Source organism: Bufo bufo, chromosome 5 (genome assembly GCF_905171765.1).
Source record: "Bufo bufo chromosome 5, aBufBuf1.1, whole genome shotgun sequence".
Lineage (NCBI taxonomy): Eukaryota > Metazoa > Chordata > Amphibia > Anura > Bufonidae > Bufo > Bufo bufo.
Window position 1 is genome coordinate 124,329,966 of NC_053393.1, and position 27,745 is coordinate 124,357,710.

Genomic DNA, 27,745 nt, shown 5'->3' on the forward strand with positions numbered 1-27,745 from the left:
ATGATTATGCAAATGAAGGATGGGGGTAGTGAGATTCTCAGATTCAAAAAGCAGAGTATACATAGGCTAATCTGAAACACTTGCCATGTTCTTTGATGGATCAGCCAAAGCAGAAACTAATGTGAAGAAGTTACCCAGTCTTTACTGCAGCAAAATAATAGGACATAAAAAAATAAAATGAAGATAGATTATTCATATTACATGATCATTGGGTGCTGGGTATCTGCAGGAGCATGTGGGTCTTAGCAGGTCCAAATCATACTGAAGTGAAGCTACAAAATGTGTTCTGCCTAAAACCAGGGGATAATATTGTATGTCAGGGGAAATCAATAATAAAAAATAATGTAATGTTAATCACTTTCTTCTGTATGCATTTGGGGCCTTAGGGCCCTTTCACACCTGCGTTCTTTTCTTCCGGCATAGAGTTCCGTCGTCGGGGCTCTATGCCGGAAGAATTCTGATCAGTTTTATCCTAATGCATTCTGAATGGAGTGAAATCCGTTCAGGATGCATCAGGATGTCTTCAGTTCCGGAACGGAACGTTTTTTGGCCGGAGAAAATACCGCAGCATGCTGCGCTTTTTGCTCTAGCCAAAAATCCTGAAGACTTGCCGCAAGGCCGGATCCGGAATTAATGCCCATTGAAAGGCATTGATCCGGATCCGGCCTTAAGCTAAATGTCGTTTCGGCGCATTGCCGGATCCGACGTTTAGCTTTTTCTGAATGGTTACCATGGCTGCCGGGACGCTAAAGTCCTGGCAGCCATGGTAAAGTGTAGTGGGGAGCAGCATACTTACCGTCCGTGCGGCTCCTGGGGCGCTCCAGAGTGACGTCAGGGCGCCCCAAGAGCATGGATCACGTGATCGCATGGCACGTCATCCATGCGCATGGGGCGCTCTGACGTCATTCTGGAGCGCCCCGGGAGCCGCGCGGACTGTAAGTATACCGCTCCCCCGCTCCCCGCTCCTACTATGGCAACCAGGACTTTAATAGCGTCCTGGCTGCCATAGTAACACTGAAAGCATTTTGAAGACGGATCTTCAAATGCTTTCAGTACACTTGCGTTTTTCCGGATCCGGCGTGTAATTCCGGCAAGTGGAGTACACGCCGGATCCGGACAACGCAAGTGTGAAAGATGCCTTAGTGATCAAGCAATTTTTTTTTCATTGTCACGTTCCATGAGCCATCATTTTTATTATTTTTCATCAGTACAGCCGTGTAAAGGCATTGCACCCGCACTGAATCCGGACCTATTCACCGCTGTGCACATGAGCAGTGATTTTCACGCATCACTTGTGCGTTGCGTGAAAATCGCAGCATGCTCTATATTGTGCATTTTTCATGCAACGCAGGCCCCATGGAAGTGAATGGGGCTCTGTGAAAATCTCAAGCATCCGCAAGCAAGTGCGGATGCGGTGCGATTTTCACGTATGGTTGCTAGGTGACGATGGGATGGGGACCCGATCTTTATAATAGCATTCTTAATACAAAATGCTAAGTAAATTAGGGATGGAAGGGTTAATTTTTTTTAATTAAACTCACCTCATCCACTTGTTCGCGCAGCCCGGCTCGTCTTCTTTCTTCTTCTTTGAGGATCTGGGAGGAAAAGGACCTTTGATGTCACTGCGCTCATCACATGGTCCATCACCATATTAAAACTATTTTCCGCGCTACAAGTCCCTGTAGCCCCAGAAAAAACAGTAGGCTCATCCAAGTCTATCACCTTCCTGGGGGTCATTTTCGACTGTTAGGTTAGAAGCTAGGCTCCCCGAGGAGAAGTTGCTGCAGATCCGGACGGTCATCAATAAAGCCACTGATTCCTGCTTCCTGACCAAATCGGATCTCCAGTCGTTGCTGGGCAGGCTGAATTTTGCCATGAGGGTCATGCCCCAAGGGCGGGCCTTCATTTCGCGTCTCTTGCTTCTCCTGCCGTCTGCTCCTGAACAGGACAGTATCATTCACTTGGACCAACAGGCCATGGCGGACCTATCCATGTGGAACACTTTTATGTCCAAATGGAATGGTGTACGATTGTTCATTCCCCCCGGGTGCCCTTCCTCCCCCACTGTGTATTCGGATGCGGCCGCATCCAAGGGTTTTGCTGCCATTTTCAGGAATCATTGGCTCGCCAGCTCCTGGCCACCACAAATCACCACAGATAAGGAGGCTCTACGCTCTTCCCCCCTATTAGAGTTATATCCACTGGTGGCAGCAGCACAAGCATATGGCCGGCAGTGGTCAGATTCTAGTTATGTTTTTCACAGACAGTCAGGAACTGGTAGACATCATCCACAAAGGCAGAGCCAAATCCCCAAAAATCATGTCCCTCATGCGTAGATTGGTTTGGCTTTCAATGGTGTACAATTTCTACTTTGAGTGCTCCCACATTCAGGGTTCGAGGAATGTTAGCGCCGACGCTCTGTCCTGCTTTAACTTAAATTTTTTTTCCAGAACTTGCCACACGCGGACACAACAGGGGCGCCAATTCCAGAGTTCAGCGATCTAACTTGGGATTAATATCCTTGATCATGGCAGCTAAAGATCTCTTACACAGGAGCCTCTCGGTGAACACTGCCAGGAATTTCCGCACGGGCTGGAATCTCTACAGGAAATTCGCAGATAGATATCCGCAGGGCGATATTGATGATGTCTCGTTCATGATGGCATTTATCGCCCGCTGCCATTCCAACCTCGGGCTCTCTCCCAACACCATCCGCCTTTACTTGGTGGGTGTGAAACACCTTTTTACGATAAGCGACCCAGCCCGAGGCTCATTCTTCACAGCTCAAGCCATCAAGGCCACACTTAGGGGCATTGAAAAAGTCAGCGAAAATAGGCCCTTGGTCCGACAACCCCTGTCCAGCACAATGTTCAGGCAGCTGTCTTCGGCTCTGGACTGTAATCCTTTTGGGCCTCTCATCAGCACAGTTGTCAAAGCCGCAATATACCTAGGGTTCTATGGGTTCCTCCGGCCTGGGGAATTCACCATCACCATTAGGGGCGGCTGTCATCTCCAGAAACAGCATTTGTCATGGCACCACGACCACTTCATACTCAGCATTCCTTCAACTAAGACCTTACAAACAGGGCCTCTGACACAGGTGAGATATTTCCCTTCTCACAACGATTGGTGCCCGGTCAGCGTACTACAGCAATTAACGTCGGTGCTTCAAGCTGCAGCCTCAGTTAGTCCTTTGCTACCGTTCAACGGTGCTCCACTGTCAACTTCACAGTTCATTTCTCACATATGCTCGTTAGCGGCAGGGTTGGGTTATGATCCGAAGACCATCTCCGGCCACTCCTTTTGCATTGGTGCGGCCTCAGCCGCTTCTAGACACCAAGTACCTCCGCACGTCATCAGGAACATGGGGCGTTGGAGGTCGTCTTGTTTCTCCAGATACGTTCCAAATCCACAATCTGAAATTCGCAATGCTTTATGCTCACTTGCCCTGTAAATAAAACAATAAAGTTGTATTGCAGTACGTTGTGCCTCTATTCTTTGCCCCCTTTTAGGCCTACCCTCGTCCTTGGCTCCCGGCATTAATCGGCCATCTGTAGGATCCGGTTTTAGTACGCTCTGGGCCATCGCCCGACCACAAATATATATATATAATATTATTATTTTTTCAGTAAAAGCAAAAAACACAAATAAAAATGGAATAGAAATAAAGCCCCATGTATCACCAAAAAATGCAAAACTGATTTGAATAACTGAACCTGCATGTAAAGTACTAGAAATTATGGAAATTTGTAATGAAAGGAGTAAAATGACCTTCAAGGAGTCTTGAACTGGTTGTTACTTGGAACATAAGACTACTACTACCAAGATGTTATAGTTGCAATAAACTATCGAGAATAACTACATAAATAGCCACAACATATTATTATTATACTGTACATTGTTTGCAAGGATCTTTTAGTTATGACATTTTATTTTGAACCAGATCCCCTACTTCGTGATTACTGGGTGTATGAAGGTTCCCTCACAATGCCACCATGTAGTGAAGGTGTTACATGGATATTGTTTCGATATCCTTTGACAGTGTCTCAAACTCAAGTAAGTATGTTTCCTTTTTACATTGTCAATTATGGCTACAAAATTTCATGTTATTGGATATAAATGCTACATGTTGAAATGCAGTGCTTACAAAAATACTTGAACCCTAGATGTCCCATATTGTTGAAGGGAAAGGCAATCTATGACCCAAACAGACCATATTAAGTTAGAGCATCTATTAAAGGGGTTATCCCGTGACTAATGTAAAAAAATCTGACATCATATAGAACATGACAGTCTCTTTCTAACAAAGCCAGAACTAGCCCTGTACCTCACATGGATCCAGAGATTTTCCCATTCATTGCTCTGCCAATTTATATCAAGCTGGCAGCTGAGTGAGAGTGTCTTTAAAGAGGACCTTTCATCTGTTTAGCCCTAGTCTAATTAGGGTCTTACCTTAAAGGGTGGCCCCCACACTTTTTTTATATATATATATATATATGTGTATATATATATATATATATATATATATATATATATATATATATATATATATTTTTTTTTTTATTTCATCTGCTGTTGTCCCCCGTTGATTTTGGCACCTTATATTCTAATTAGCCGACCTGGTTATACTAGGCGGAGACTGGAGCGGTTCTCTTCTCCCTGGCTGTGAGTGCATCCAATTAGAGTGCACTGCTTATAGCCACTTTTTTGAAAGAAAAAAAAAGTGCAATGACATCAGTGGGGGCCACCCTATAAGATAAGACCCTAATTAGACTAGGGTTAAACAGATGAAAGGTCCTCTTTAATGCTGCAGCTAAAGGGGTGTGTCCATACTCTCCCTATCACAACTCAGGAGGCAAGACACTGAGCATGTGCGGCCTTCTCAGTGAGCAGGTCAAAGAAATAAGAAAAAAACAAACTGCAGGTGGCGCTATACAGATACATTTTATTGAATAACTCAGTGGCTATACAAAATTTTTAATTTCATGCAATTACAAAAGTATTCAGATGCAGGTGCTAGTTTGAAAACTGTAGAATATTTTTCGTGGGACAACCACTTTAAATATGGGCAGCACCGTGACCACTGCTGTACTGGGTTGATAGAACCAAAGTCAACATCTGTATGGAGTTTTTGTATGTTCTTCCAATGTTTGCCTGGTTTCCTGCCACACTCCAAAACATACTGATAGGTAAATTGGTCCCAGTGTGTTTGTGAGGTAGAGCATTCATATTTGAGCACATTTGGGACACGAGCAGATGTGAGAAATATATCTAAACAGCATTACAGAATATGTTGCCACTCTATTAGCAATCGAAAAAAATATATATTTGGCTTTTCTATTAGGTTTTCAAAAAAATCTGTTGCAGCTATTGAATGGCTAGGATTGAGCTTAAAGTACATGTCGTATGTTCATTACTGGGCCTCTTGGCCCCCAGTCATTTTGTTGCTGATGCACTTATCACAACACGAGCAAGGGAATAGGAACTCGCCAAAGGATAAGGATGGTCCTGATAATCAGATGATGGAAAAAATACATCATGAAGATGGGGGTGATATAGTGACTTATCATTGAGCAAACATAAAACATCTGACCCTGAATCTTTTCCCAGATCTGTCCCTGAACACTGACCATAACACCAAACACCACTAACCCTCACTGCCCCTAAAAATATCCCTGTGGAAAATCCTAATCTGAAAAACTGATCCTAACACAAACAGCGGGAGCACTAGGACACTAACTGAGCAGAACATAACTGGAATCAAGGCTACACAATCAACACAATCTACAAGATTAAGAAATAATGAGTAGACAAAGCTATACTGACAAGAGGTAAATTAGATGAGGAACAATATATTAGAATATACAGTGATTTAAAATTTAAAGGGCAACTGTCAGCATATTTGTACCTGTGATGTTTTCACTGCCTGGCCCTGTCAATTAGGCCCCATTCACACAACCATATTTTTGGTCTGCATCTGATCCACATTTTCTTGCAGATCGCGCATGGACCCATTCATTTTTATGGGTCTGCAAATAAAACCGACAGTAGAGCATGTGCTGTCTGCATCAGTATTCCCATTCCGGAGTCCCACAAAAAAGATAGAACATGTCCTATTCTTGTCCATTTTGCAGACAAGAATAGGCATTGTTACAATGGGTCAGCAAAAAAAAAAAAATGTAACATGGACGTCACACGGATGGCATCCGTTTTTTTGGTGCTGATCTGGATGTGTGAATGCACCCTTAAAGTGGAGAGAGCACAACAAAGGTAGAGCATCTAGGTGTAACTGAAACACCCCCATTGCTCCTAGAGGCCAATCTGCATCTATTAAAACATAATTTTTCCCCTCCTCTCCATGACGACCCCTTACTAGGAGATTATCCTCCTCCTCCAGCCAGACAGGGACAGGAAGGTTCAAAAGGGCCCGCCTCCTCACTTATCTTCAGTGTCTTCCTGTCCCTGCCAGGCGGAGGATAGGAACTATCTTTGCGCTCCGGTCGGGAGCTATCGCAGGATGGCGGGTGCATTGCGCCAGCCACGGGCTTACCTTGGGCAAGTAAGTCGGTTCCATGGAGTGCCTGCCGCGGTCCTTTTTATTAAAACTCGCGCGCGCCAGCGCGTAGTTGCAGGCACCCGGGCACTCGAAGGAGCACTTCCGGGTTCTAGGCAGTCTGCTGCCCGAGATTCTCGGTTCCGGCGGGTGACGTCATCCAGGGGCCTAATAGGGGTGGCTTGAGAGTTGCCGGCCTGGATGACGTCGGAGGTCCTGGGGAGACTTCCGTCCATAAGTTTTTTTTTAAAACTGGCGCCCTGGTCAAGTCTTATGTCACCCTCTGACCATCGAAGTTACAAGCATTTCTGCAGCCTCGGCCATCCACACACATGGATCCGGAGGAAGCTATGGGCCAACCTGTAGCAGTGAGTGACATCCAGGTTTTGAGTATGGAATGCTGCTTGCACATGCTGTTAATAGGCCTTTCTCATCTTTTCCCTTTTTGTATGGAAGAGTGACAGACATTTCTGTGAAACCTAAAATAGCGCAAAAATCTAAAATTCTTAGATGTTGCGTATGTTCTGTTAAACTCCTCGAAAATCATGCTAAAAAACTTTGTGAAAAGTGCATTGATAACATTGTCAGGGAAGAAGTCCCGCCTTTAAGACAGGAACTGCAGGGTCTGATTAAGCAAGAAATAAAGTCTGCTTTTTCAGATTTTTCTGCAGCCGCTAGCGTACCATTAACATCAAAACAGGGGTCTAGGAAAAAATCGCCCTTAAAAACCTCTACATCTTCTTCTTCCGATGTTTCTTCGGATAGCGATGAGAGTAGTAGTAATTCTGACTCTGATGGCGATTTTAAAAATTACTCATTTTCATCTGACGATATAAACGATCTATTAAAAGCGGTCAGGGATATCATGGGAATTAAAGAACAAAAAATAAATAGATCCGCCCAGGATAGAATGTTTTCAGTACTAGAAACCAAGAAAGAGAGTATTTCCGGTACACAAAAATCTGCAGTCTCTTATCTTGAGGGAGTAGAAAAATCCAGACAGGAAAGTTTTCCTACCCAGAACAATTAGGAAAAGGCTACCCTTCGACGAAGATGAATTATCCCCGTTCTTAAATTGTCCTAAAATTTATGTATCACTCTCCAAACTGGCTATGGGTTCTTCCTTACCGTTTGAAGATACGGGGTCATTACGTGACCCTATGGATAAAAAGGTGGATGCTAACCTTAGGAGAACCTGGGATGCGGCCGCGGATTTATTTAAACCTAATATCGCGGCCACATCTGTAGCTAGATCCCTAAAAAGTTGGCCGGTACAACTGGAAGCATTACTAAAATCCAATACCCGATACGAAAACTTTGCAGACTCCTTCCCTCTCTTATTAAAAGCCATAGATTTTTTGTCAGACACAACAGCGGATTCCGTTAGGCTGACCGCAAGAGCTACGGCCCTAGCTAACAACTCTAGAAGGGCACTTTGGTTAAAAGCTTAGTCTGGAGACACAGGCTCCAAGGCAAAATTATGCAACATCCCGTTTTATGGTAATCTTCTCTTCTCTGGAGATCGGGAAAACAGAAAGAGAAGGGTTTTATGTTATCTCCCCGTTCTGAGGAATCTTCCAAAAAATGACGCCAGAGCCCCAGTGGGGGGAAGACTGGGAAAATTCTTGGAGTGCTGGGAAAAATACTCATGCAGCCGCTGGTTATTAACCCCTTAGGGACTCATGACGTACCGGTACAGCATGTTTCCCTAGTCCTTAAGGACCCATGACGTACCGGTACGTCATGGGTTTAAAACGCGATTGCGGCGCAGCGGGGGTTAATCGGAACAGGATGCCTGCTGAAATCATTCATGTGACCCCCCGTATCGGCGATCGCAGAAAACCGCAGGTCAATTCAGGCCTGCGGTTTGCTGCGTTTCCGGTCCATTCGGGTCTCCGGTGACCCGATGAACCGGAAAAAGACTGTGATCAGTGGTGTGATTACACACCACTAATCACAGTCCGAGCATTTGGGAGAGGCGGTGCTGGCCGTGGTGCTGATGGCTGCTGTCCAGGGTGCTGATCGGTGCTGGAGAGGCGCGGGAGATTCAAACTCCCGGCGCTCCTCTCTCTCTCCTCTTCATGTTTCAGCACCTGCACCGTCCAGCACCGTCCTCACCAGGCTCCTGCGATCCCCCCGTCGGCACCCATCACCCTCCAGGTAGGTTAGGGTCCGTGAGGGAGAGGCACCGTTAGGAAGGGATAGAAGGGAAAAGTTAGTTAGGAATAAAAAAATAAAAAAAAACACTTTATCTAAATTTATTTTTTTCTAGCTTTGAGACCCTAGACCCCTTCCTGCCACTTGCCCCCACACCAGCCCCCCACCACCACTTTTTTTTTTTGCGTGCGCTGACTGGCCGGCACTCTTAGCGTCCGGCCACTGTTAGCGCATCACCCGCCCCACCGCCGATCAGCATTGTACCGCTGATCAGCAAGTTTGAACTTTTTTTTTTTCCTAACACTTTTTTTTTACTTTTTAGTACGCGAACACCCGTGCCCCCACACACACACGCACATACACATGCACACACACATACCCATGGCCCGCCGGATGTTCTCGGTGGAGGCGGCATACGCCCAGCTTGCCTCAGACTCCGAGAGCCCCAGTGAGGATGAGGATGACCTCACGTTCCTCTGGTCATCCGCATCCTCCTCATCATCATCTGATGACTATGAGCCCCCAAGGCGGAGCCAGGGGCCCCACATGCTCGGGACCCTGTGGCCCACCCTAATACGAGCTGCCCTGGGGCTCGTACTGGTTTCCCAGCCCACCAATTAAGCTCCGGAGCCCCCTGCCGGTGAACTTAGCTGGTGCCCCCCAGTGAATTTTGAGCCCGAGATTCCGGATTTTGTTGGCAATCCAGGAATCCAGAATCCCACAGTGGGGTTCACTGAAATGGACTTTTTTTTTTTTTTTTTTTCAGTGACCCATTTGGGAATCTGATGGTGGAGCAGACTAACCTGTACGCCCAACAGTTCGTTGCTCAGCACCCGGGCTCCTTTTTGGCTAGCCCCGGTGGCTGGATGCCGGTCAGTGCAGCCGAGATGAGGACATTTTGGGGCCTCGTGCTGCACATGGGTCTAGTGCCCAGTGTCAGGCAATACTGGAGTGGGGACGTCCTCTACCAGACCCCACTCTACAGTATGGCCATGACACGTCACTGGTTTGAGGCCATCCGGAAATGTCTGCATTATTCAGATAATGCAGCATGTTCCCCACGAGGTGATCCTGCCTATGACCGTCTGTATAAGATACGGCCGGTCATCGATCACTTCGGGGCCAAATTTGCGCAGGTCTACGTACCTGGAAGGGAGGTCGCGGTTGAGGAGTCTCTCGTTGCGTTCAAGGGGAGACTCAGTTTCCGCCAATACATTCCCACTAAGCTGGCGAGGTATGGCGTGAAGCTGTACAAAATTTGTGAGAGTACCTCAGGGTACACTTACAAATTTTGTGTGTACGAGGGGCGAGATTCCCGTATCAGGTCCCTTGCCGCCAGATCCACGTTCGCTTGTGGGACCGTGCGGAAAAATCAGTGCGGCCTCCCTGCCTACCCCCTCCAGGTACCTATCCCCAGGGGTGAGACCCGTGCCCTTACCAGTGGAAACCTGTTGCTGGTCAGGTATAAGGACAAGAGGGATGTCCTTGTACTGTCCACAATCCACGGTATTGGCATCACTTCTGTCCCTGTGCGAGGTACCGCGGTAACGGTCCTCAAGCCCGATTGTATCGTCGACTACAATCGGTATATGGGAGGAGTTGATCTCTCTGATCAAGTCCTCAAGCAACATAATGCCATGCGCAAAACCCGGGCATGGTACAAAAAAGTTGCGGTATACTTGGTACAGGTTGCCTTGTACAACTCTTTTGTACTGTCCCAGAGCGCTGGCAACACAGGGACATTCCTCCAATTCTATGAGGCAGTCCTCAAGGACCTAATTTTTTTCAGACCGGGAAAGAGCAGGCCGGAGTACCTCTGGAATTGGAGGCGCCCAGATCGTCCCTGGCCAACATTTTCCAGGTGTGGTCCCCCATACTGGAAAGAAGGGACGAACCCAAAAAAGATGCAGTGTATGTCACAAGAGGGGGATACGGAAGGACACCACCACTCAATGTGACACTTGCCCCGATCATCCGGGCCTCTGCGTTATCGATTGCTTCAGGGAGTATCTGTCACGGCTGTATGTGAGCAACAAGAGCATACACAGTGAATTAGCTACTGACCGGACCCAAACTAGGGAGGATAAAGGGTGACCCCTGTCAGACCCTAATAGCTCTCCCTATGCTGCTAAGCACATGTCCAGATCCAGATGGTGGATCGAGACATGCCCGCGTACCTAAAGCTGATGACCACTGTAACCCCTACAATAGTGGAAGGGGCACGGCCACAGGTGCCCTGCTCAGAATATGGACGGAACCGGGGTCACCTCGGATCCAGTCAGCAAACAAACAAACACACAATGTCTGCACACTTAACTGAAGGAGCTGTAGCAGCAGTGAAAACAGATCCAAAGTCAGCAGACAATATCCGAAGTACTTGCTTCAGCAGAACTCAGGTCCATAGAAAGATATCACACAAGTGAAGATACTCAAGCGAGAGATACAGCTCAAATGAAAACTATAATCCGCACCCTACAAAGGAGGAGGGGTGATTTTAAAGGCAGAGAAATCAAACACAGGAGGGACAGCTGGGAGGAAGGAAACAGAAAGTAAAGACCTCAACACAGGGGCGGAGAAACAGAGCAGAGAGAACTCCTCCAAGCTCTAGTAGTGACATCATCACAGGGGTGGAGAAACAGAGCTGTGAGAACGTTTCAAAGCTCTGGTAGTGACAGTATCACACTTCCATGGAGTACTACATTTTTATAATCCCCAACAGTCCCCTAGAGAACATAAAAAACTATGGCTCTCAGACTTTGGAGACACCGAAACATATTTTTTTTCCAAAAATATTAGTTTTAGTGCAGGCATCCTCAAACTGCGGCCCTCCAGATTTTGTAAAACTACACTGCTCAAAAAAAATAAAGGGAACACAAACATAACACATCCTAGATCTGAATTAATTAAATATTCTTCTGAAATACTTTGTTCTTTACATAGTTGAATGTGCTGACAACAAAATCACACAGAAATAAAAAAAATGGAAATCAAATTTTTCAACCCGTAGAGGTCTGGATTTGGAGTCACACTCAAAATTAAAGTGGAAAAACACACTACAGGCTGATCCAACTTTGATGTAATGTCCTTAACGCTCCTCTTATGTTAGCTTTCTGTTACTATCCATGATGTTAACGGGTCGGTTTTGACCCGTGTCTTAAATCAGCCATAAAATACCCTCTAAACAATTATTTATCATCCAAATTGTTTCTTACCTCTTAGTTACCTTGTTAGGCTTCTTTATCCTTGAAAAGATTGGTTTTAATATTTTTGGTGTGACCCCTTAGACCTTTCTTTTTGAAAGCATACCTCTCATTTTCAAATTTAAAAAATGGTAAAATAAACCTCAATAGAATATTTACTTTATTTAGAGAAGCAGGCAAAGAGATAGGCCCCTCCCTAACTACAGCTCACAGGGTTGAGAGGTTGGCTGTCAGTGTTACTAAGCAGAGAGAGTGTTTATGATTTCAGTTTTGGCACTTATTAGTGTCCTATAATCCTATATTATAACTGGGTCAGAATTGACCCTAACACCATAAACGTCTTAATTTTCACCACAGTATTTTATAATTTAGTGAAAAGGATTCTTTTTCTATTACATTGTTTAAATAGAGGTTCCTGACAAAGTAAAAAAATCTTGATGCAATAAACAAATTTGTGATACTTATAGACATTCAAAACCTGAAAACGGGTCGGTTCTGACCCTAACACAAGAGGAGGGTTAAAACAAGTCAAAATGAAGCTCAGTAGTGTGTGTGGCCTCCACGTGCCTGTATGACCTCCCTACAACGCCTGTGCATGCTCCTGATGAGGTGGCGGACGGTCTCCTGAGGGATCTCCTCCCAGACCTGGACTAAAGCATCTGCCAACTCCTGGACAGTCTGTGGTGCAACGTGACGTTGGTGGATAGAGCGAGACATGATGTCCCAGATGTGCTCAATTGGATTCAGGTCTGGGAAACGGGCGGGCCAGTCCATAGCATCAATGCCTTCGTCTTGCAGGAACTGCTGACACACTCCAGCCACATGAGGTCTAGCATTGTCTTGCATTAGGAGGAACCCAGGGCCAACCGCACCAACATATGGTTTCACAAGGGGTCTGAGGATCTTATCTTGGTACCTAATGGCAGTCAGGCTACCTCTGGCGAGCACATGGAGGGCTGTGCGGCCCTCCAAAGAAACGCCACCCCACACCATTACTGACCCAATGCCAAACCGGTCATGCTGGAGGATGCTCCACAGCGTCTCCAGACTCTGTCACGTCTGTCACATGTGCTCAGTGTGAACCTGCTTTCATCTGTGAAGAGCACAGGGCGCCAGTGGCGAATTTGCCAATCTTGGTGTTCTCTGGCAAATGCCAAACGTCCTGCACGGTATTGGGCTGTAAGCCCAACCCCCACCTGTGGACGTCGGGCCCTCATATCACCCTCATGGAGTCTGTTTCTGACCGTTTGAGCAGACACATGCACATTTGTGGCCTGCTGGAGGTCATTTTGCAGGGCTCTGGCAGTGCTCCTCCTGTTCCTCCTTGCACAAAGGCGGCGGTAGCGGTCCTGCTGCTGGGTTATTGCCCTCCTACGGCTTCCTCCACGTCTCCTGATGTACTGGCCTGTCTCCTGGTAGCACCTCCATGCTCTGGACACTACGCTGACAGACACTGCAAACCTTCTTGCCACAGCTCGCATTGATGTGCCATCCTGGATAAGCTGCACTACCTGAGCCACTTGTGTGGGTTGTAGACTCCGTCTCATGCTACCACTAGAGTGAAAGCACCGCCAGCATTCAAAAGTGACCAAAACATCAGCCAGGAAGCATAGGAACTGAGAAGTGGTCTGTGGTCACCACCTGCAGAACCACTCCTTTATTGGGGGTGTCTTGCTAATTGCCTATAATTTCCACCTGTTGTCTATCCCATTTGCACAACAGCATGTGAAATTGATTGTCACTCAGTGTTGCTTCCTAAGTGGACAGTTTGATTTCACAGAAGTGTGATTGACTTGGAGTTACATTGTGTTGTTTAAGTGTTCCCCATTTATTTTTTTGAGCAGTGTATAACTCCCAGCATGCCCAGACAACCACACAGCAGGGCATGGTGGGAATTGTAGTTTTACAACATCTGGAGGTCCGCAGTTTGAGAATGCCTGCTTAGTGTCTCCAAAGTCTGAGAGCCATACATATTGGGCATTGCCGCGTTCGTAAAAATCTTCTCTATAAAAATAACATGTAACCCAACCCCCCCAGATAAACAGCGTTAAAAAAAAAAAAAAAAAGTGTAAAAAAAGCCATTTTTTGTCACCTAACATCACAAAAAGTGTAATAGCGAGCGATCAAAATGTAATATGCACCCCCAATTAGTGCCATTAAAACCGCCATCTCATCCCACAAAAAAATGAGCCCCGACATTAGATAGTCGCCCAACAAAACAAAAAAAAAAACTGTAGCTCCCAGGCTATGGAGATACAAAAAATTTTTTTGGGGGTTCCTAAAATGATAATATAGTGTAAAATCTAAATAAATTTTAAAATGTTGCCATATTAGGTATCGCTGCATCCATAAGAATCTGCCCTATAAAAATAACATTTGACCAAACCCCTTGGATGAACAGCGTTAAAAATATAAAATAAAAACTGTGCCAAAACACATTTTTTGGCAAAATTTCCATTTGAATCCTATTTTTCCGGTAATAAAGCAAGGGTTAACAGCCAAACAAAACTAAATATTTATTGCCCTGATTCTGTAGTTTGCAGAAACACCCCATATGTGGTCATAAATGGCTATATAGCCACACGGCAGGGCATAGAACGAAGGGAACGCCATATGGTTTCTGGACGGCAGATTTTGATCGACTGGTTTATTTACACCATGTCCCATTAGAAGCCCCCCTGATGTAGCCTAGACTAGAAACTCCAAAAAAGTGACCCCATCTAAGAAACTACACCCCTCAAGGTATTCAAAAGTTACTTTACAAACTTTAACCCTTTAGGTATTTTCCCAAAACTAAATAGCGAATGTAGAAACAATTTTAGAATTTACATTTTTTGTTACCTTGCCTCAAAAAAGTGTAATATAGAGCAACCAAAAATCATATTTACCCTAAAATAGTCCCAAAACAACAACCACCTTATCCCGTAGTTTCCTAGATGGGGTCACTTTTATGGAGTTTCTACTCTAGGGGTGCATCAGGGGGCTTGAAACGGTACATGGTGTAAATAAACCAGTCCAGCAAAATCTGCCTTCCAAAAACCATATGGAGTTCCCCTTCTTCTATGTCCTGCCGTTTAGCCAAATAGTAGTTTACGACCACATATGGGTGTTTCTGCAAACTACAGAATCAGGGCAACCCATATTGAGTTTTGTTTGGCTGTTAACCCATTTTTTCCAGTAATAAAGTAAGGGTTAAAATGGAAAATTGTCCAATAAAAATTCCAAAATTGTTTCTCCATCTGCCATTAACTGTTGTGGAACACCTAAAGGGTTAACAAAGTTTGTAAACCCAGTTTTGAATACCTTGAGGGGTGTACTTTCTTAGATGGAGTCACTTTTTTGGAATTTCTATTCTAGGGGTGCAACGGGGGGCTTGAAATGGGACATGGTATAAACAAAACCAGTCCTGCAAAATCTGCCTTCCAAAACCCATATGGCGTTCCCCTCCTTCTATGTCCTCCAGTTTGGCCAAACAGTAGTTTACGACCACATATGGGGTGTTTCTGCAAACTACAGAATCAGGGCAACCCATATTGAGTTTTGTTTGGCAGTTAACCCTTGCTTTGTTCCTGGAAAAAATTGATTATATTGGAAAATTTTCCAAAAAATCTAAATTCCTAAATTGTTTCTCCATCTGCCATTAACTCTTGTGGTACACCTAAAGGGTTAACAAAGTTTGTAAACCCAGTTTTGAATACCCTGAGGGGCGTAGTGTCTAAAATGGGGTCATTTTTGGATGGTTTCTATTATGTATGCCTCACAAAGTGACTTCAGACCTGAACTGGTCCATAAAAAGTGGGATTTGGAAAATTTCTGAAAAATTTTAAAATTTGCTTCTAAACCTCTAAGCTATGTAACATCCCCAAAAAATAAAATATCATTCCCAAAATGATACAAACATGAAGTAGACATATGGGGAATGTAAAGTCATCATCATTTTTGGGGGTATTACAGAAGTAGAGAAACTGAAACTTAGAAATTTGCAAATTTTTCCAAATTTTTGGTAAATTTGGTATTTTTTTATGCAAAAAAATTAACTTTTTTGACCCAATTTTAGCAGTGTCATGAAGTACAATATGTGACGAAAAAACAGCCTGGGTAAGTCAAAGCGTTTTAAAGTTATCAGCACTTAAAGTGACACTGGTCAGATTTGCAAAAAATGGCCTGGTCCTTAAAGGGGTTGTCCGGGATCAAGATTTAAAAAAAAAAAACAGTTAAATCACTATTAATAGCGGTTTGAAGGTCCCCCCAGATGTTTTTAGCTATTTTTACACTTCAGCAGGGCTCCTACAGGGGTGGGCTGTTATTCCAGGGTTTTTATGGTGTAAGAAAGCCGAACGGGAAAGTCCGTCTTATCATAAATATGAAAATGCTGAACAAGTCCATAAAGTACGAAAAATTCAAGATGGAAGCTATAAAAACCACGGTCAAAGTTTTACAAGAAGGGGCGTTTCTAGCATCCATAGATTTAAAAGATGCGTATTTTCACGTACCCATTCATCCAGAGTCACAACTATTTTTGAGAATAGCGGTGTGGGTCCAAGGGCATCTAAAACATTTTCAGTTTCAAGCACTGCCGTTTGGGATAACAATTGCCCCCAGGCTTTTTACTAAAATTATGCTAGAGATGATAACCCCTCTGAGAAAGGAGAAAGTAATGATAGTTCCATACCTGGACGACCTTTTGATAGTGGGGGACTCTCAGAAAGACCTAGAAACCAATCTATCCAAAACGATAGACAGACTGGAGGAACTGGGTTGGATTTTAAATCTTGAGAAGTCTCACTTAGTTCCCACGCAAAAAATTGTCTTTTTGGGAATTCTCATAGACTCAGTGAGTCAAAAATGCTTTTTACCAGTAGAGAAGGTCGCAAAAATCCAATCCCAAGTAAAATAATTCAGAAAACAAAAATCCCACACCATAAGGCAAACGATGGCCCTGATAGGGTCTTTTACAGCTTGTATCCCAGCAGTGAAGTGGGCGCAAATACATTCCCGTCCTCTTCAGAAATTTATGTTAAAAAAATGGACCCGGAAACAGGATTCCCTAGACAGACTAATAGCAATTCCGGATCACATTCGGTCCTCACTAAAATGGTGGGAATTAAATTTATACCTGCAGAAGGGAGTACCGTGGATAGTGAGAAATCAGTTGATCCTCACCACTGATGCCAGTCTCTGGGGCTGGGGAGCGCATCCCCAAGCATTGGGGGGCTCTAAGTTACTTCTCAGAGGAGCTAAAAGGTTCCAATGTACAAATAAGATCCGACAACAAGACGGTTGTAGCGTATATAAACCACCAGGGAGGAACGAAAAGCGAGCGACTACAAGCCCTAACCAACAAAATTTTCTTGTGGGCTGAGGAGAATCTCCTCTCCCTATCAGCGTTTTTTTTTTAAAGGGGACACAAAACATCCAAGCGGATTTCCTCAGCCGCAGGAAATTAGATCTGGGGGAGTGGAGTTTAAAAGATGAAATTTTTCAAGCCTTAACACAAAAATTGGGTCTTCCCCAGATAGACTTATTTGCAAACAAGATAAATGCGAAATTACCAACTTATTTTTCCCTAGATCCAAGGGATCCGAGGAGTGCAGGGACGGATGCACTGGCTCTTCCTTGGAAATTCCAACTGGCATATTGCTTCCCACCTCTGCCTCTGATTCCAAGGGTACTCAGAAAAATAAAAGAAGAGAGGATCAATGTAATTCTAATTGTACCCAATTGGCCGAGGAGATCTTGGTTTCCTCTCCTGGCAAAAATGTCCACGGAGGAACCATGGATTCTACCCTGGTCAGAAGACCTCCTAAGTCAAGGGCCGGTTCTACACCCAAAGACGCAAAGTCTGCACCTCTTGGCTTGGATCCTGAAAGGGCTGTCTTAAAATCTAAGGGTCTATCTGACAGAGTAATCAATACCATGCTGGCCAGTAAAAAAGAAGTCACAAATAGAATTTACCGTAAAATCTGGAACAGATATGTTTCCTGGTGTTCAGAAAATCCTTTTAACTCAGCGGGAAGTATTTTGTCTATTCTAGACTTTCTCCAAGAAGGCTTTAATAAGGGTTTAAAACATAGTACTCTTAGAGTACAAATTTCAGCATTAAGCGTCTATTTAGATGAAAAAATAGCATCTAATCCATGGATCATTCGCTTTAGGCCTCATGCACACGACCGTTGTGTGCATCCGTGGCCGTTCCGTTTTCCGTGATTTTCTGCGGACCCATTGACTTTCAATAGGTCCGTTGAAAACTCGGAAAATGCACCGTTGTTCATCCGCGGCCGTGATCCGTGTTTCCTGTCCGTCAAAAAAATATGACCTGTCCTATTTTTTTGACGGACAACGGTTCACGGACCCATTCAAGTCAATGGGTCCGTGAAAAAACACGGATGCACACAAGATTGGCATCCGCGTCCGTGATCCGTGGCCGTTTGCAACTTTCACACAGACTGATGCGATCTGTCTGCATAAAAGCTTTTTCAGATATGAGTTTTCACTTCGTGAATATACTGAGAACTGTCTACATGACTGCCCCCTGCTGCCTGCCAGCACCCGATCTTTTACGGGGGGTGTGATCCGCACAATTAACCCCTCAGGTGCCACACCTAAAGGGTTAATTGTGCGTATCATAGCCCCCTGTAAGAGATCAGGTGCTGCCAGGCAGGAGGGGGCAGACCCCCTCCCACCCCAATATTATATTCATTGGTGGCCAGTGCGGCCTCCCCTCCCCCCCCCACAGTTAAAATCACGTTTCCAATCCCCCATCATTGGTGGCCAGTGCGGCCTCACATCTCCCCCCCCCCCAGTTAAAATCACGTTTCCAATCCCCCATCATTGGTGGCAGTGGAGCGTTCCGATCGGAGTCCTAGTTTAATCGCTGGGGCTCCGATTGGCAACCATGACGCTACTGCAGTCCTGGTTGACATGGTTACTTAGCAATTTTTAGAAGCATTATACTTACTTGCTAGCTGCGATGTCTGTGACCGGCCGCTCCTCCTACTGGTAAGTGAAAGGTCTGTGCGGCGCATTGCCTATAGCACAGACCTGTCACTAACCAGTAGGAGGAGCGCCCGGCCGGTCACAGACATCGCAGCTCGCAGGTAAGTATAATGCTTCCGAGACAGATACAGTCAGCATACCTTATAATGGCAGCCTTGTGCACTATGAGACATACAAAACCAGCTCTCTATCTAAATGGAGAAAGCCAGCAAGCCTCAAAGTTGCTTGAAGCAAGAAGCGGAGAGGAATCATGTGTTCAGATGGAAAAAAAAATCGGAATATTCGATATAACGAATATATAGCACTATATTCTAAATATTCGCGAATTCTCAAAGTGGCGATATTCACGATAAAAATTTGCTATTCGAATATTCGTGCTCAACACTAATCTTGAGTGGTCCAGCTAAAGTCCTGACTTGAAGTTAATTGAACATCCATGGAGAAACCTTAAAATGGCTGTCTATCAGTGGTTCCCATTCAAACTGACCGAGCTTGGGAGGATCTACAGAGAATAATAAAGCTGAAAATCCCCAAATAAAGATGTGCAAACCTTTTTGGCATCATACACAAAAAGACTGGAGGCTATAATCACTGCCAAAGGGGCTTCAACTGAGTAAAGAGACTCAATAATTATGTCTGTGAAGGTTCTCATTTATCCAGGTCATGGTATATCTGTAAAGAATAAATCAAGGCAACTGGACGTACTGTAGATTTCTTGAAAACGTTTCACTCGTTCTTCCAATGAGCTTTCTCAATTCTGAGTGACTGTACAAGAATTCAATAATTATGGCAATGCAATATTTACAATGCAATATTTACTTTTTCCTTTTCAACGAATTAACAAAAATGCTCACTTTCTCATTATGGAGTATTGAGTGGAGACTGATGGGGGAAAATTTGAACTTTTTTTGTTTTGGCATGCAACATAGAATTTGAACAATGTGAAAGGGCCTGAAGAATTTCCAGATCGCTTTATGGCTGTGGTGCATGCTGTAAACAATCAAGGGGTATACAATAGTTGTGGATAACAGAAAGGGCTGGAATTACCCCCTGCTTTCCCCATAAAGCAGTGCAGTGTCTTTGTTGTGCAGCAGCATGATCTAATGGCCAGATGTTGTCACTACAGTCCATTAAAGCTATGTAAATAATGGGGCTGGCGGTGACACCCTTCTGGCATATTACGGCTGCACTGCTCATTAATTCAGGGGAGCAATGTTCTCCTTAGTTGTGCTCTTTTACTGCCTTACAATGGTTGAAAAAAAAAAATTGTATACAAAAATACAACTGTATGTAGAAGGGTACCCAAAAACACCTACCAAAAATGCACCTACAGTAAATGCTTAGTGCAAATTTAAGCGGAAGAACAGCTTTATGTGGTGTTTTAAAAGTAAAAAACACAAACGGTTCTTAGCTTGAAAAACACATGAAGGGGTATTGGTTATTTTCACTCTACCCTTCACCCCCCTTTATCTTAACTCACCCACCCCACTATATCCTTAGCATCCCCACCTTAACACAATAATGACACAGACACCACATTTTGGATTAATTTGGCCACAGCAGCCTTTTATTAACAAACATACAAAAATAACCTTTTTCCAGATACCAACATTACAAATGTTCAGTCCCCGAGGGGGAGGTCCTTAAAGCCCCAAAACCACTGAATAACCATATTGGGGTGAGCCAACTTACCTCCAGCCGTTGACCGCTGGCTCGGAGGCACCCCTGCCGGCTCACCCCAACAATTCAGCCACAGCTGCCCACCAACCAATGGGAGTCCAGCCCCCACCGTGGGGCCCTCCCATCCTCATCACCTGATAAACTCACCAACTCCAAGGACCTCCCACCGCCACAGACGCACCGGCTTGACCCCTTAAGCCTGTGCGTCCCTCCACACACGCACCGCAATCTCCATTCCCTCCTGCAACGCTAAGCACCACATGTCCAAACCCAGAGCATTAAGATGTACCCCGTCACTACGCCAAAACCCTCCAACTCCTTTCTCAAGCTCCCTGTGTCGAATCGACAAGGCCCCATTCCTAGACATAAACCGACAAATAGCCCTATTAACTTTCACCCTGGCCTTGTTAATACCGTCAACAGAACGCGCCCCTCGCCACACCGTTCTCGGAACGATATCCGACCAGACCGTTACCATCTTTGGAAACATCGCCCATAATCGCAGCAAGTCAAATTTCACGTCCCATACGAGCTCCCCAAATGGCCGGGCAGCCAAATCATTCCCTCCTACATGCAAGTCTAATACGTCTGGGGCCCTATCCTGCTTGACATACCTGTGAAATTCTGGTAAGACCCCACTCCATATCATGCCCCGCCGACCTATCCATCTCACCACCGCCACCTCCCGAGCGAAACCAAGCTGCTGACCATGCGGCCTGACAGCTGCCCTGAGAGCACCCCAAAAAAAATACGAGTGTTCTAGAACCCAAATCAACACCGGCTCTGAACCTGGAACGAGAAAAACACAGAAAACACTAGGAGTAAACCCACACGCCACCCCCATAGATAAATAAACATCTCTGACCAACCTTAAGATTACCACCCCCCCTCCACCTCACAGCCTCTCTGGCCTGACATATGACCAGAACCGTACAGATTCCCACCGCCCGATCCTCCTGATAAAGTCATCGCCCAAACCCCACCTGGCAGCCTCGGTTGCCGCCCCTATTCTAAACGAATGACCCGAGTACCCCTTCCCCCCATTCCTATTTGACCTAAGCACTGTCTAAACACAGCTGTAAACTGATAACGCGAGAGGAACGACCCATCCTGATGAACCAACAACGGAGCCCACCCCGTTCCCACCTCCGGACAATACGCCCTCATGCAATGCACCGGACACATTAAACAATCCGGAATCTCAAAAAACACTACTCTACGACCTCTTCCTTCCACGTCCGTTTTTGATCGTCTAATCACGAATTCAACCATGTCCGAAAAAATTTCAACATCATCTCTCAATAACCCTCCCACTCTATGACCCGAGGGACAAACTAACTCCCCAAACCGCAACGCCCCAAAAAACGCCAACGAGAAAGCCAAGCCAAATAACCTTGCCTCCCTCATTGAACTACAGACCCCGTCTAACTGCTCACCTAACTGCAACAGTAATGTGAAAGATACCGGCCACCGATCATCACCTCCCCCTTTTTCCCGGCGCCAACCCTTCAAAGCCCTCGCCACCAAGAATGACTTAGTTAAATCCACTAACTTTCTGACCCGAAAACCAAAAGCTAACCCCGACCATACAGCCATTCATTTTTGCGACAGACCAACCCTCATCCCTACAGTGGCCTATAAACAACAGCAGAGTAATCTCCCCATCCCTCTCACCAGCCCCTAAGCTACCCGTCCACTCCTCCCACCGCTGCCAAGCTTTCGAATACAGCTCCCACGTACCAATGAATGCCAATGAAGACCGGATAAGACCCGATACTGTCACTCCAGCACTTCCCAAAGACAGGTTGGACACTCCAGCCCCACTTCCGCTGCCCCCGGAGCCAGCTGACGGAAACGGTCCCACTGCGAACGAGAGCATCAGCAATGCAGTTGTCAACCCCAGGCACATGAACCGCCACTACCCATGCGTTAATTGACAACCACTCCAACACTAATTTCTGCAACAACCGAACTACCAATGATGACGAGGCCGACAAACCATTAATCGCTTGCACTACCACCAGGTTGTCGCAGTGGAACCGAATTTTCTTATTCTCAAACACCCGCCCCCACAACATCACCGCCACCACTATCGGGAACAGTTCTAACAATGCCACATTTTTAACCCAACCCCTCAGAACCCAACTGTCACGGCTGAGGATGGGGGAAATCCTCAGCCGTGTGGAGCCCGGTGATGTTACGGCTGCTTGGCCATGAAGACAGGATTAGGGAGCAGGTCACCTCCTAAACGCATCCCTAACCTGACCCTGGCTCCTAGCTACATGAGCCAACCTTGATGGTAGGAGGGCCCATGCTCCGGAACCTAAAAGTCCCTGCTAGCCCTCAAGATGACCCTCACCTAGGAGCTGAGTAAGACAAGCCCACTCCTCCTAGACACGGAGGAGCAGGAGTCTCAACGGCCAAGCTGCAGGAAAAGGGGAGACATAAACAGCTCTATGGATATGGCAGGTGAACAAAGAGTTCCACCTACCTGCCACAGCCTTGCTGACTGGATCCCTGTGTTAGCAGGGTGCAGATCACAAACGCATCCCCACACAGGGACCCAGATCCATAGCTGCACAAAATCACATATAAAACATCACACGGACATCACACATAACTAGAAATAACTTAAAGCGACATTATGGTTATGACCACAGGGGTGGCTCTTACTGGCAGGTAATAAAGACATGAGGCTGCTCTCAGCTAAGCATGGCTGAAGCAACCTGCAGGCCTGCAAAAGCAGTGAGGCTTTATAGGCCAAGAAGCCACACCCCACAGTCGGACACACCCAGTGCACACACACACTAGGAAGGAGATTAACCCTTCCAACACCAGGGAAGGGAAAACACCACTTAAAGGAGACGTGCACACAATAACATAAAAAGGAAGTGCACACACACACATAACTCAAAACCGCATGCACAACGTAGCGAGCTGCAATGGCACAGCTCAGCCTGCTACGCTGCCACATACACACTGTTGCCAGCGGCAACCACAGGTGAGGCAAATACCACAGCCCTCACCTGTGATTGAACACCAAAGAAAACCGCTGACAACCGCATGCGGTTCAGGAGTCACGGTCATAGCCATGGCCGTGACACTCCCACCCCTCAAAGCCCCCCCACCAAAAAAAAGACACGTGAGGGACTCACACAAGGGGATGAGAGAAGGGGACGTCCACTCTCAGGACATGGTTCCCAGAAAGTCGCTGTCAGCTGCATCCTCTCCCAGCACACAACACAGCCAGTCCGACGAGGCCTGCAGCCCGCACCAGCGACACGGAAATGGAACCACTGAGACTGGACGAGGGGACTCTCCACTCACGTCCCCACTCCAGTCGCTGCCAGCAGACACTCCTAACCAGCACGCAGCCGGACCACTTATGGAGTGCTGCCAGCAGACGACCAGAGATGGGAACATGGAGAGGGACGAGGGATCCCCAACACGGACACGGAAGGTAAGGTGGCGGGGAATAAGCCACCAACCGTGCCGTTAACGGAGAACCCCCAGGAACGCTCTCCCTCCGGAGAACGCGCATGCAGACCACAAGGATATGGCACTGCATGCTGCACCCTCTTTCGAAGGTGTGCAACTCGCACACCAAACACACACACACCACGTGTAGTAAAATCAGCGGGACGCCACACGAGGCAACGGTGAAGGGATGGCGGGGAAACGCCACTCACCGCGCCATCAGAGGCGAAACCCCCAGAACGCTCTCCCTCCGAAGAGCGCGCATGTACCCCTTCACAGACGGCGGTACATGCTACACCCTCTTTCGAGGGATGCATACTCCCACCCCTCAAAGCCCCTCCCAACAACAAAAGGGGAAAGTTGGTGAGGCATAAGAAACAATGGGAGGGGGGGAGGGGAAAGACAAACAAAAAGGGGACACCAACACGGACAACGGTGAGCTGGGAATGCCACTCACCGCGCCGTAAATGGTGAAAGCCCCATAACGCTCTCCCTCCGGAGAACGCGCATGCACCCCATCCGTAGATAGCGGTGCATGCTTTACCCTCTTTCGAGGGAGCGCCACGTGAGAAGCGACTGTGGTCATACTGTCACGGCTGAGGATGGGGGAAATCCTCAGCCGTGTGAAGCCCGGTGATGTTACGGCTGCTTGGCCATGAAGACAGGATTAGGGAGCAGGTCACCTCCTAAACGCATCCCTAACCTGACCCTGGCTCCTAGCTACATGAGCCAACCTTGATGGTAGGAGGGCCCATGCTCCGGAACCTAAAAGTCCCTGCTAGCCCTCAAGATGACCCTCACCTAGGAGCTGAGTAAGACAAGCCCACTCCTCCTAGACACGGAGGAGCAGGAGTCTCAACGGCCAAGCTGCAGGAAAAGGGGAGACATAAACAGCTCTATGGATATGGCAGGTGAACAAAGAGTTCCACCTACCTGCCACAGCCTTGCTGACTGGATCCCTGTGTTAGCAGGGTGCAGATCACAAACGCATCCCCACACAGGGACCCAGATCCATAGCTGCACACAATCACATATAAAACATCACACGGACATCACACATAACTAGAAATAACTTAAAGCGACATTATGGTTATGACCACAGGGGTGGCTCTTACTGGCAGGTAATAAAGACATGAGGCTGCTCTCAGCTAAGCATGGCTGAAGCAACCTGCAGGCCTGCAAAAGCAGTGAGGCTTTATAGGCCAAGAAGCCACACCCCACAGTCGGACACACCCAGTGCACACACACACTAGGAAGGAGATTAACCCTTCCAACACCAGGGAAGGGAAAACACCACTTAAAGGAGACGTGCACACAATAACATAAAAAGGAAGTGCACACATAAACACATAACTCAAAACCGCATGCACAACGTAGCGAGCTGCAATGGCACAGCTCAGCCTGCTACGCTGCCACATACACACTGTTGCCAGCGGCAACCACAGGTGAGGCAAATACCACAGCCCTCACCTGTGATTGAACACCAAAGAAAACCGCTGACAACCGCATGCGGTTCAGGAGTCACGGTCATAGCCATGGCCGTGACACCAACTTCCCCGCACACCATTCCCCCACACAATAAACCCCAAAACCACAATCCCCCGCCGCATCTGAAAACAGGTCAAAATCTAATGAATCCACCATCTCGTCCATGAACAAGGAACGGCCATTATATTTTTCCAGAAATGCCCCCCAAACCAACAAGTCCCTTTTTAGCTTCCGCCCAAACCTAATGAAATGATGGGGCGCCTGAACCCCTGCCGTCGCCCCCGCCAATCGTCTGCTGAAAATCCTGCCCATGGGCATAATGCGACACGCGAAATTAAGCTTTCTCAGAAGCGACTGAAGCTCCCGCAACTGAATTTTCTGTAACGTCCTGCCCATGCCACTTCCTGTTTCAAGTCCACTAACTTATCGAGAGGAAGCCTACATTCCATGTGTTCAGAATCAATCTCTATCCCGAGAAAGCTCAATTTAGTCGTGGGGCCCACGTTTTCTCCCTAGCCAAAGGAACCCCGAACAACCCCTCTAACGTATGCAACAAAACCGAACAAATCCTTGACTCTTTAGGGCCGATGCAAAGAAAATCGTCCAGGTAGTAGATAACTGAATCACACCCAGCCGAATCCCTAACCGCCCACTCCAAAAAGGAACTAAACATCTCAAAATATGCGCAGGACAATGAACAGCCCATCGGTAGACACCTATCCACAAAAAAAAAAACATTCCAAAAACAGCCAAATAGGTGCAGACTATCGGGATGTACAGGCAAAAGCCTAAACGCCGCCTCGATGTCGGTCTTCGCCATTAGCGCTTCCTGACCTAACCGCCTCACCCATGCCACTGCCGCGTCAAACTACGTATAGACCACCGAGCATAAGGCCGTCTCAATGCCGTCGTTAACCGACGTTCCCTTAGGGAAGGACAAGTGGTGAATCAGCCGGAACTTATTGACCTCCTTTTTTGGGACTACCCCCAATGGGGACACATGCAAATCCAACAAGGGGGGCCCCTCAAAAGGGTCAGCCATCCTCCCTAGTCTAACCCCTTTTTCCAACTTTTCCGTAATGCTCAACTGCCGAATGCAAATTTTTTGTAACTAACCTAGCGCCAGACGAAACAAACGGGATCCGAAAACCCAACGCAAATCCCTCCCCTAGCATCTCCGCTGCCTTCCTGTCGGGATATCTATCGAGATACGGCTCCATCTTTTCCAGCCGAACCAGCGTCTCCCCCTTTTCCAAAACCCACTACGCCTCTTTGCCTACCGCTCCTAAAGCACCGTGCAGCCCCATGCAATCCCCCGCAGTTGGAGCATTCGTGCTTAAACTTGCACTTGGCCCCAAACTTGCATCCACCCTCATTAAACAAGAAGCACAGGTCTTTTGCGGAAGCTGCTGCAAAACCCGACTGTCCTCCGCCCCCGGCCTCCCCCCGAAAGGACTGTCCTGACCTAACCGGTGCTGTCACTTTCAACCACAAGGCAATATCCTTGTGATCCCATCTGATACCCGGACGCACTGCCACGCTAAACTCCCATATACCCTATACGCTTCCCCAACGGCATCCAGGTAGCAAAAAAGAGTGGCACAACATTCCAGCTCTTTTTCCTCTATCACGCTCGCCAGTATCGTGAACGCCTGTAACCAGTTTGCAAACTACCTCGGTATCAGCCCGTGCCTGCGCTTCTCCTCGTCCTCCTTTTTGCTCCCGTCCTTCTGAATTTTATCTAAGTTAAACTTCTCCAAAGGGAGCAAGGAAAAAATATCTACGTACTCCCCCTTCCATATTTTTTCCCTGACCTCCTGCTTAAGATGCGCCCCCAGGGGACCCTCAAAACATAAATATACCTCCCCTTTTCGCCCTGTCGTCCAACCGCGTCACATCTTCCTGCCCTGCGCACCCCGCCTGCGTCTGGACCAACACCGTGCTGGCCCTCACCCCCGGCACATCGCCCCTAACACCCCACGCCGGTAACTGGGACGCCATGCCCCATCCTGCTACCAAACCAGCTAACCCCCCCAACAACTGCCCCAAACCTTTACTCAGTTCTGTCTGGGGCCCCCCATCCCCCCGCTAAGCTAGCACCCCACTGCACTAAAGGACCCCACTGCACTAAAGGTCCCCATTGCTGCTCACCTGGCTGTGTGGGTGCTGTGACCCCACCAGCCGCAGATCCTGC

General features: G+C 46.8%; 1 protein-coding gene across 1 annotated transcript in view; it reads left to right on the forward strand.

Annotated features, from left to right (window-relative positions):
* The window catches only part of CA8 (carbonic anhydrase 8), a 244,959-nt gene that overhangs the window by 166,895 nt on the left and 50,319 nt on the right, over nt 1-27,745 (forward strand). Inside the window, exon 7 of the mRNA XM_040432967.1 lies at nt 3,944-4,056. Within this exon, the coding sequence (XP_040288901.1) occupies nt 3,944-4,056 (113 nt within the window). The remainder of the gene's footprint in view (nt 1-3,943; nt 4,057-27,745) is intronic.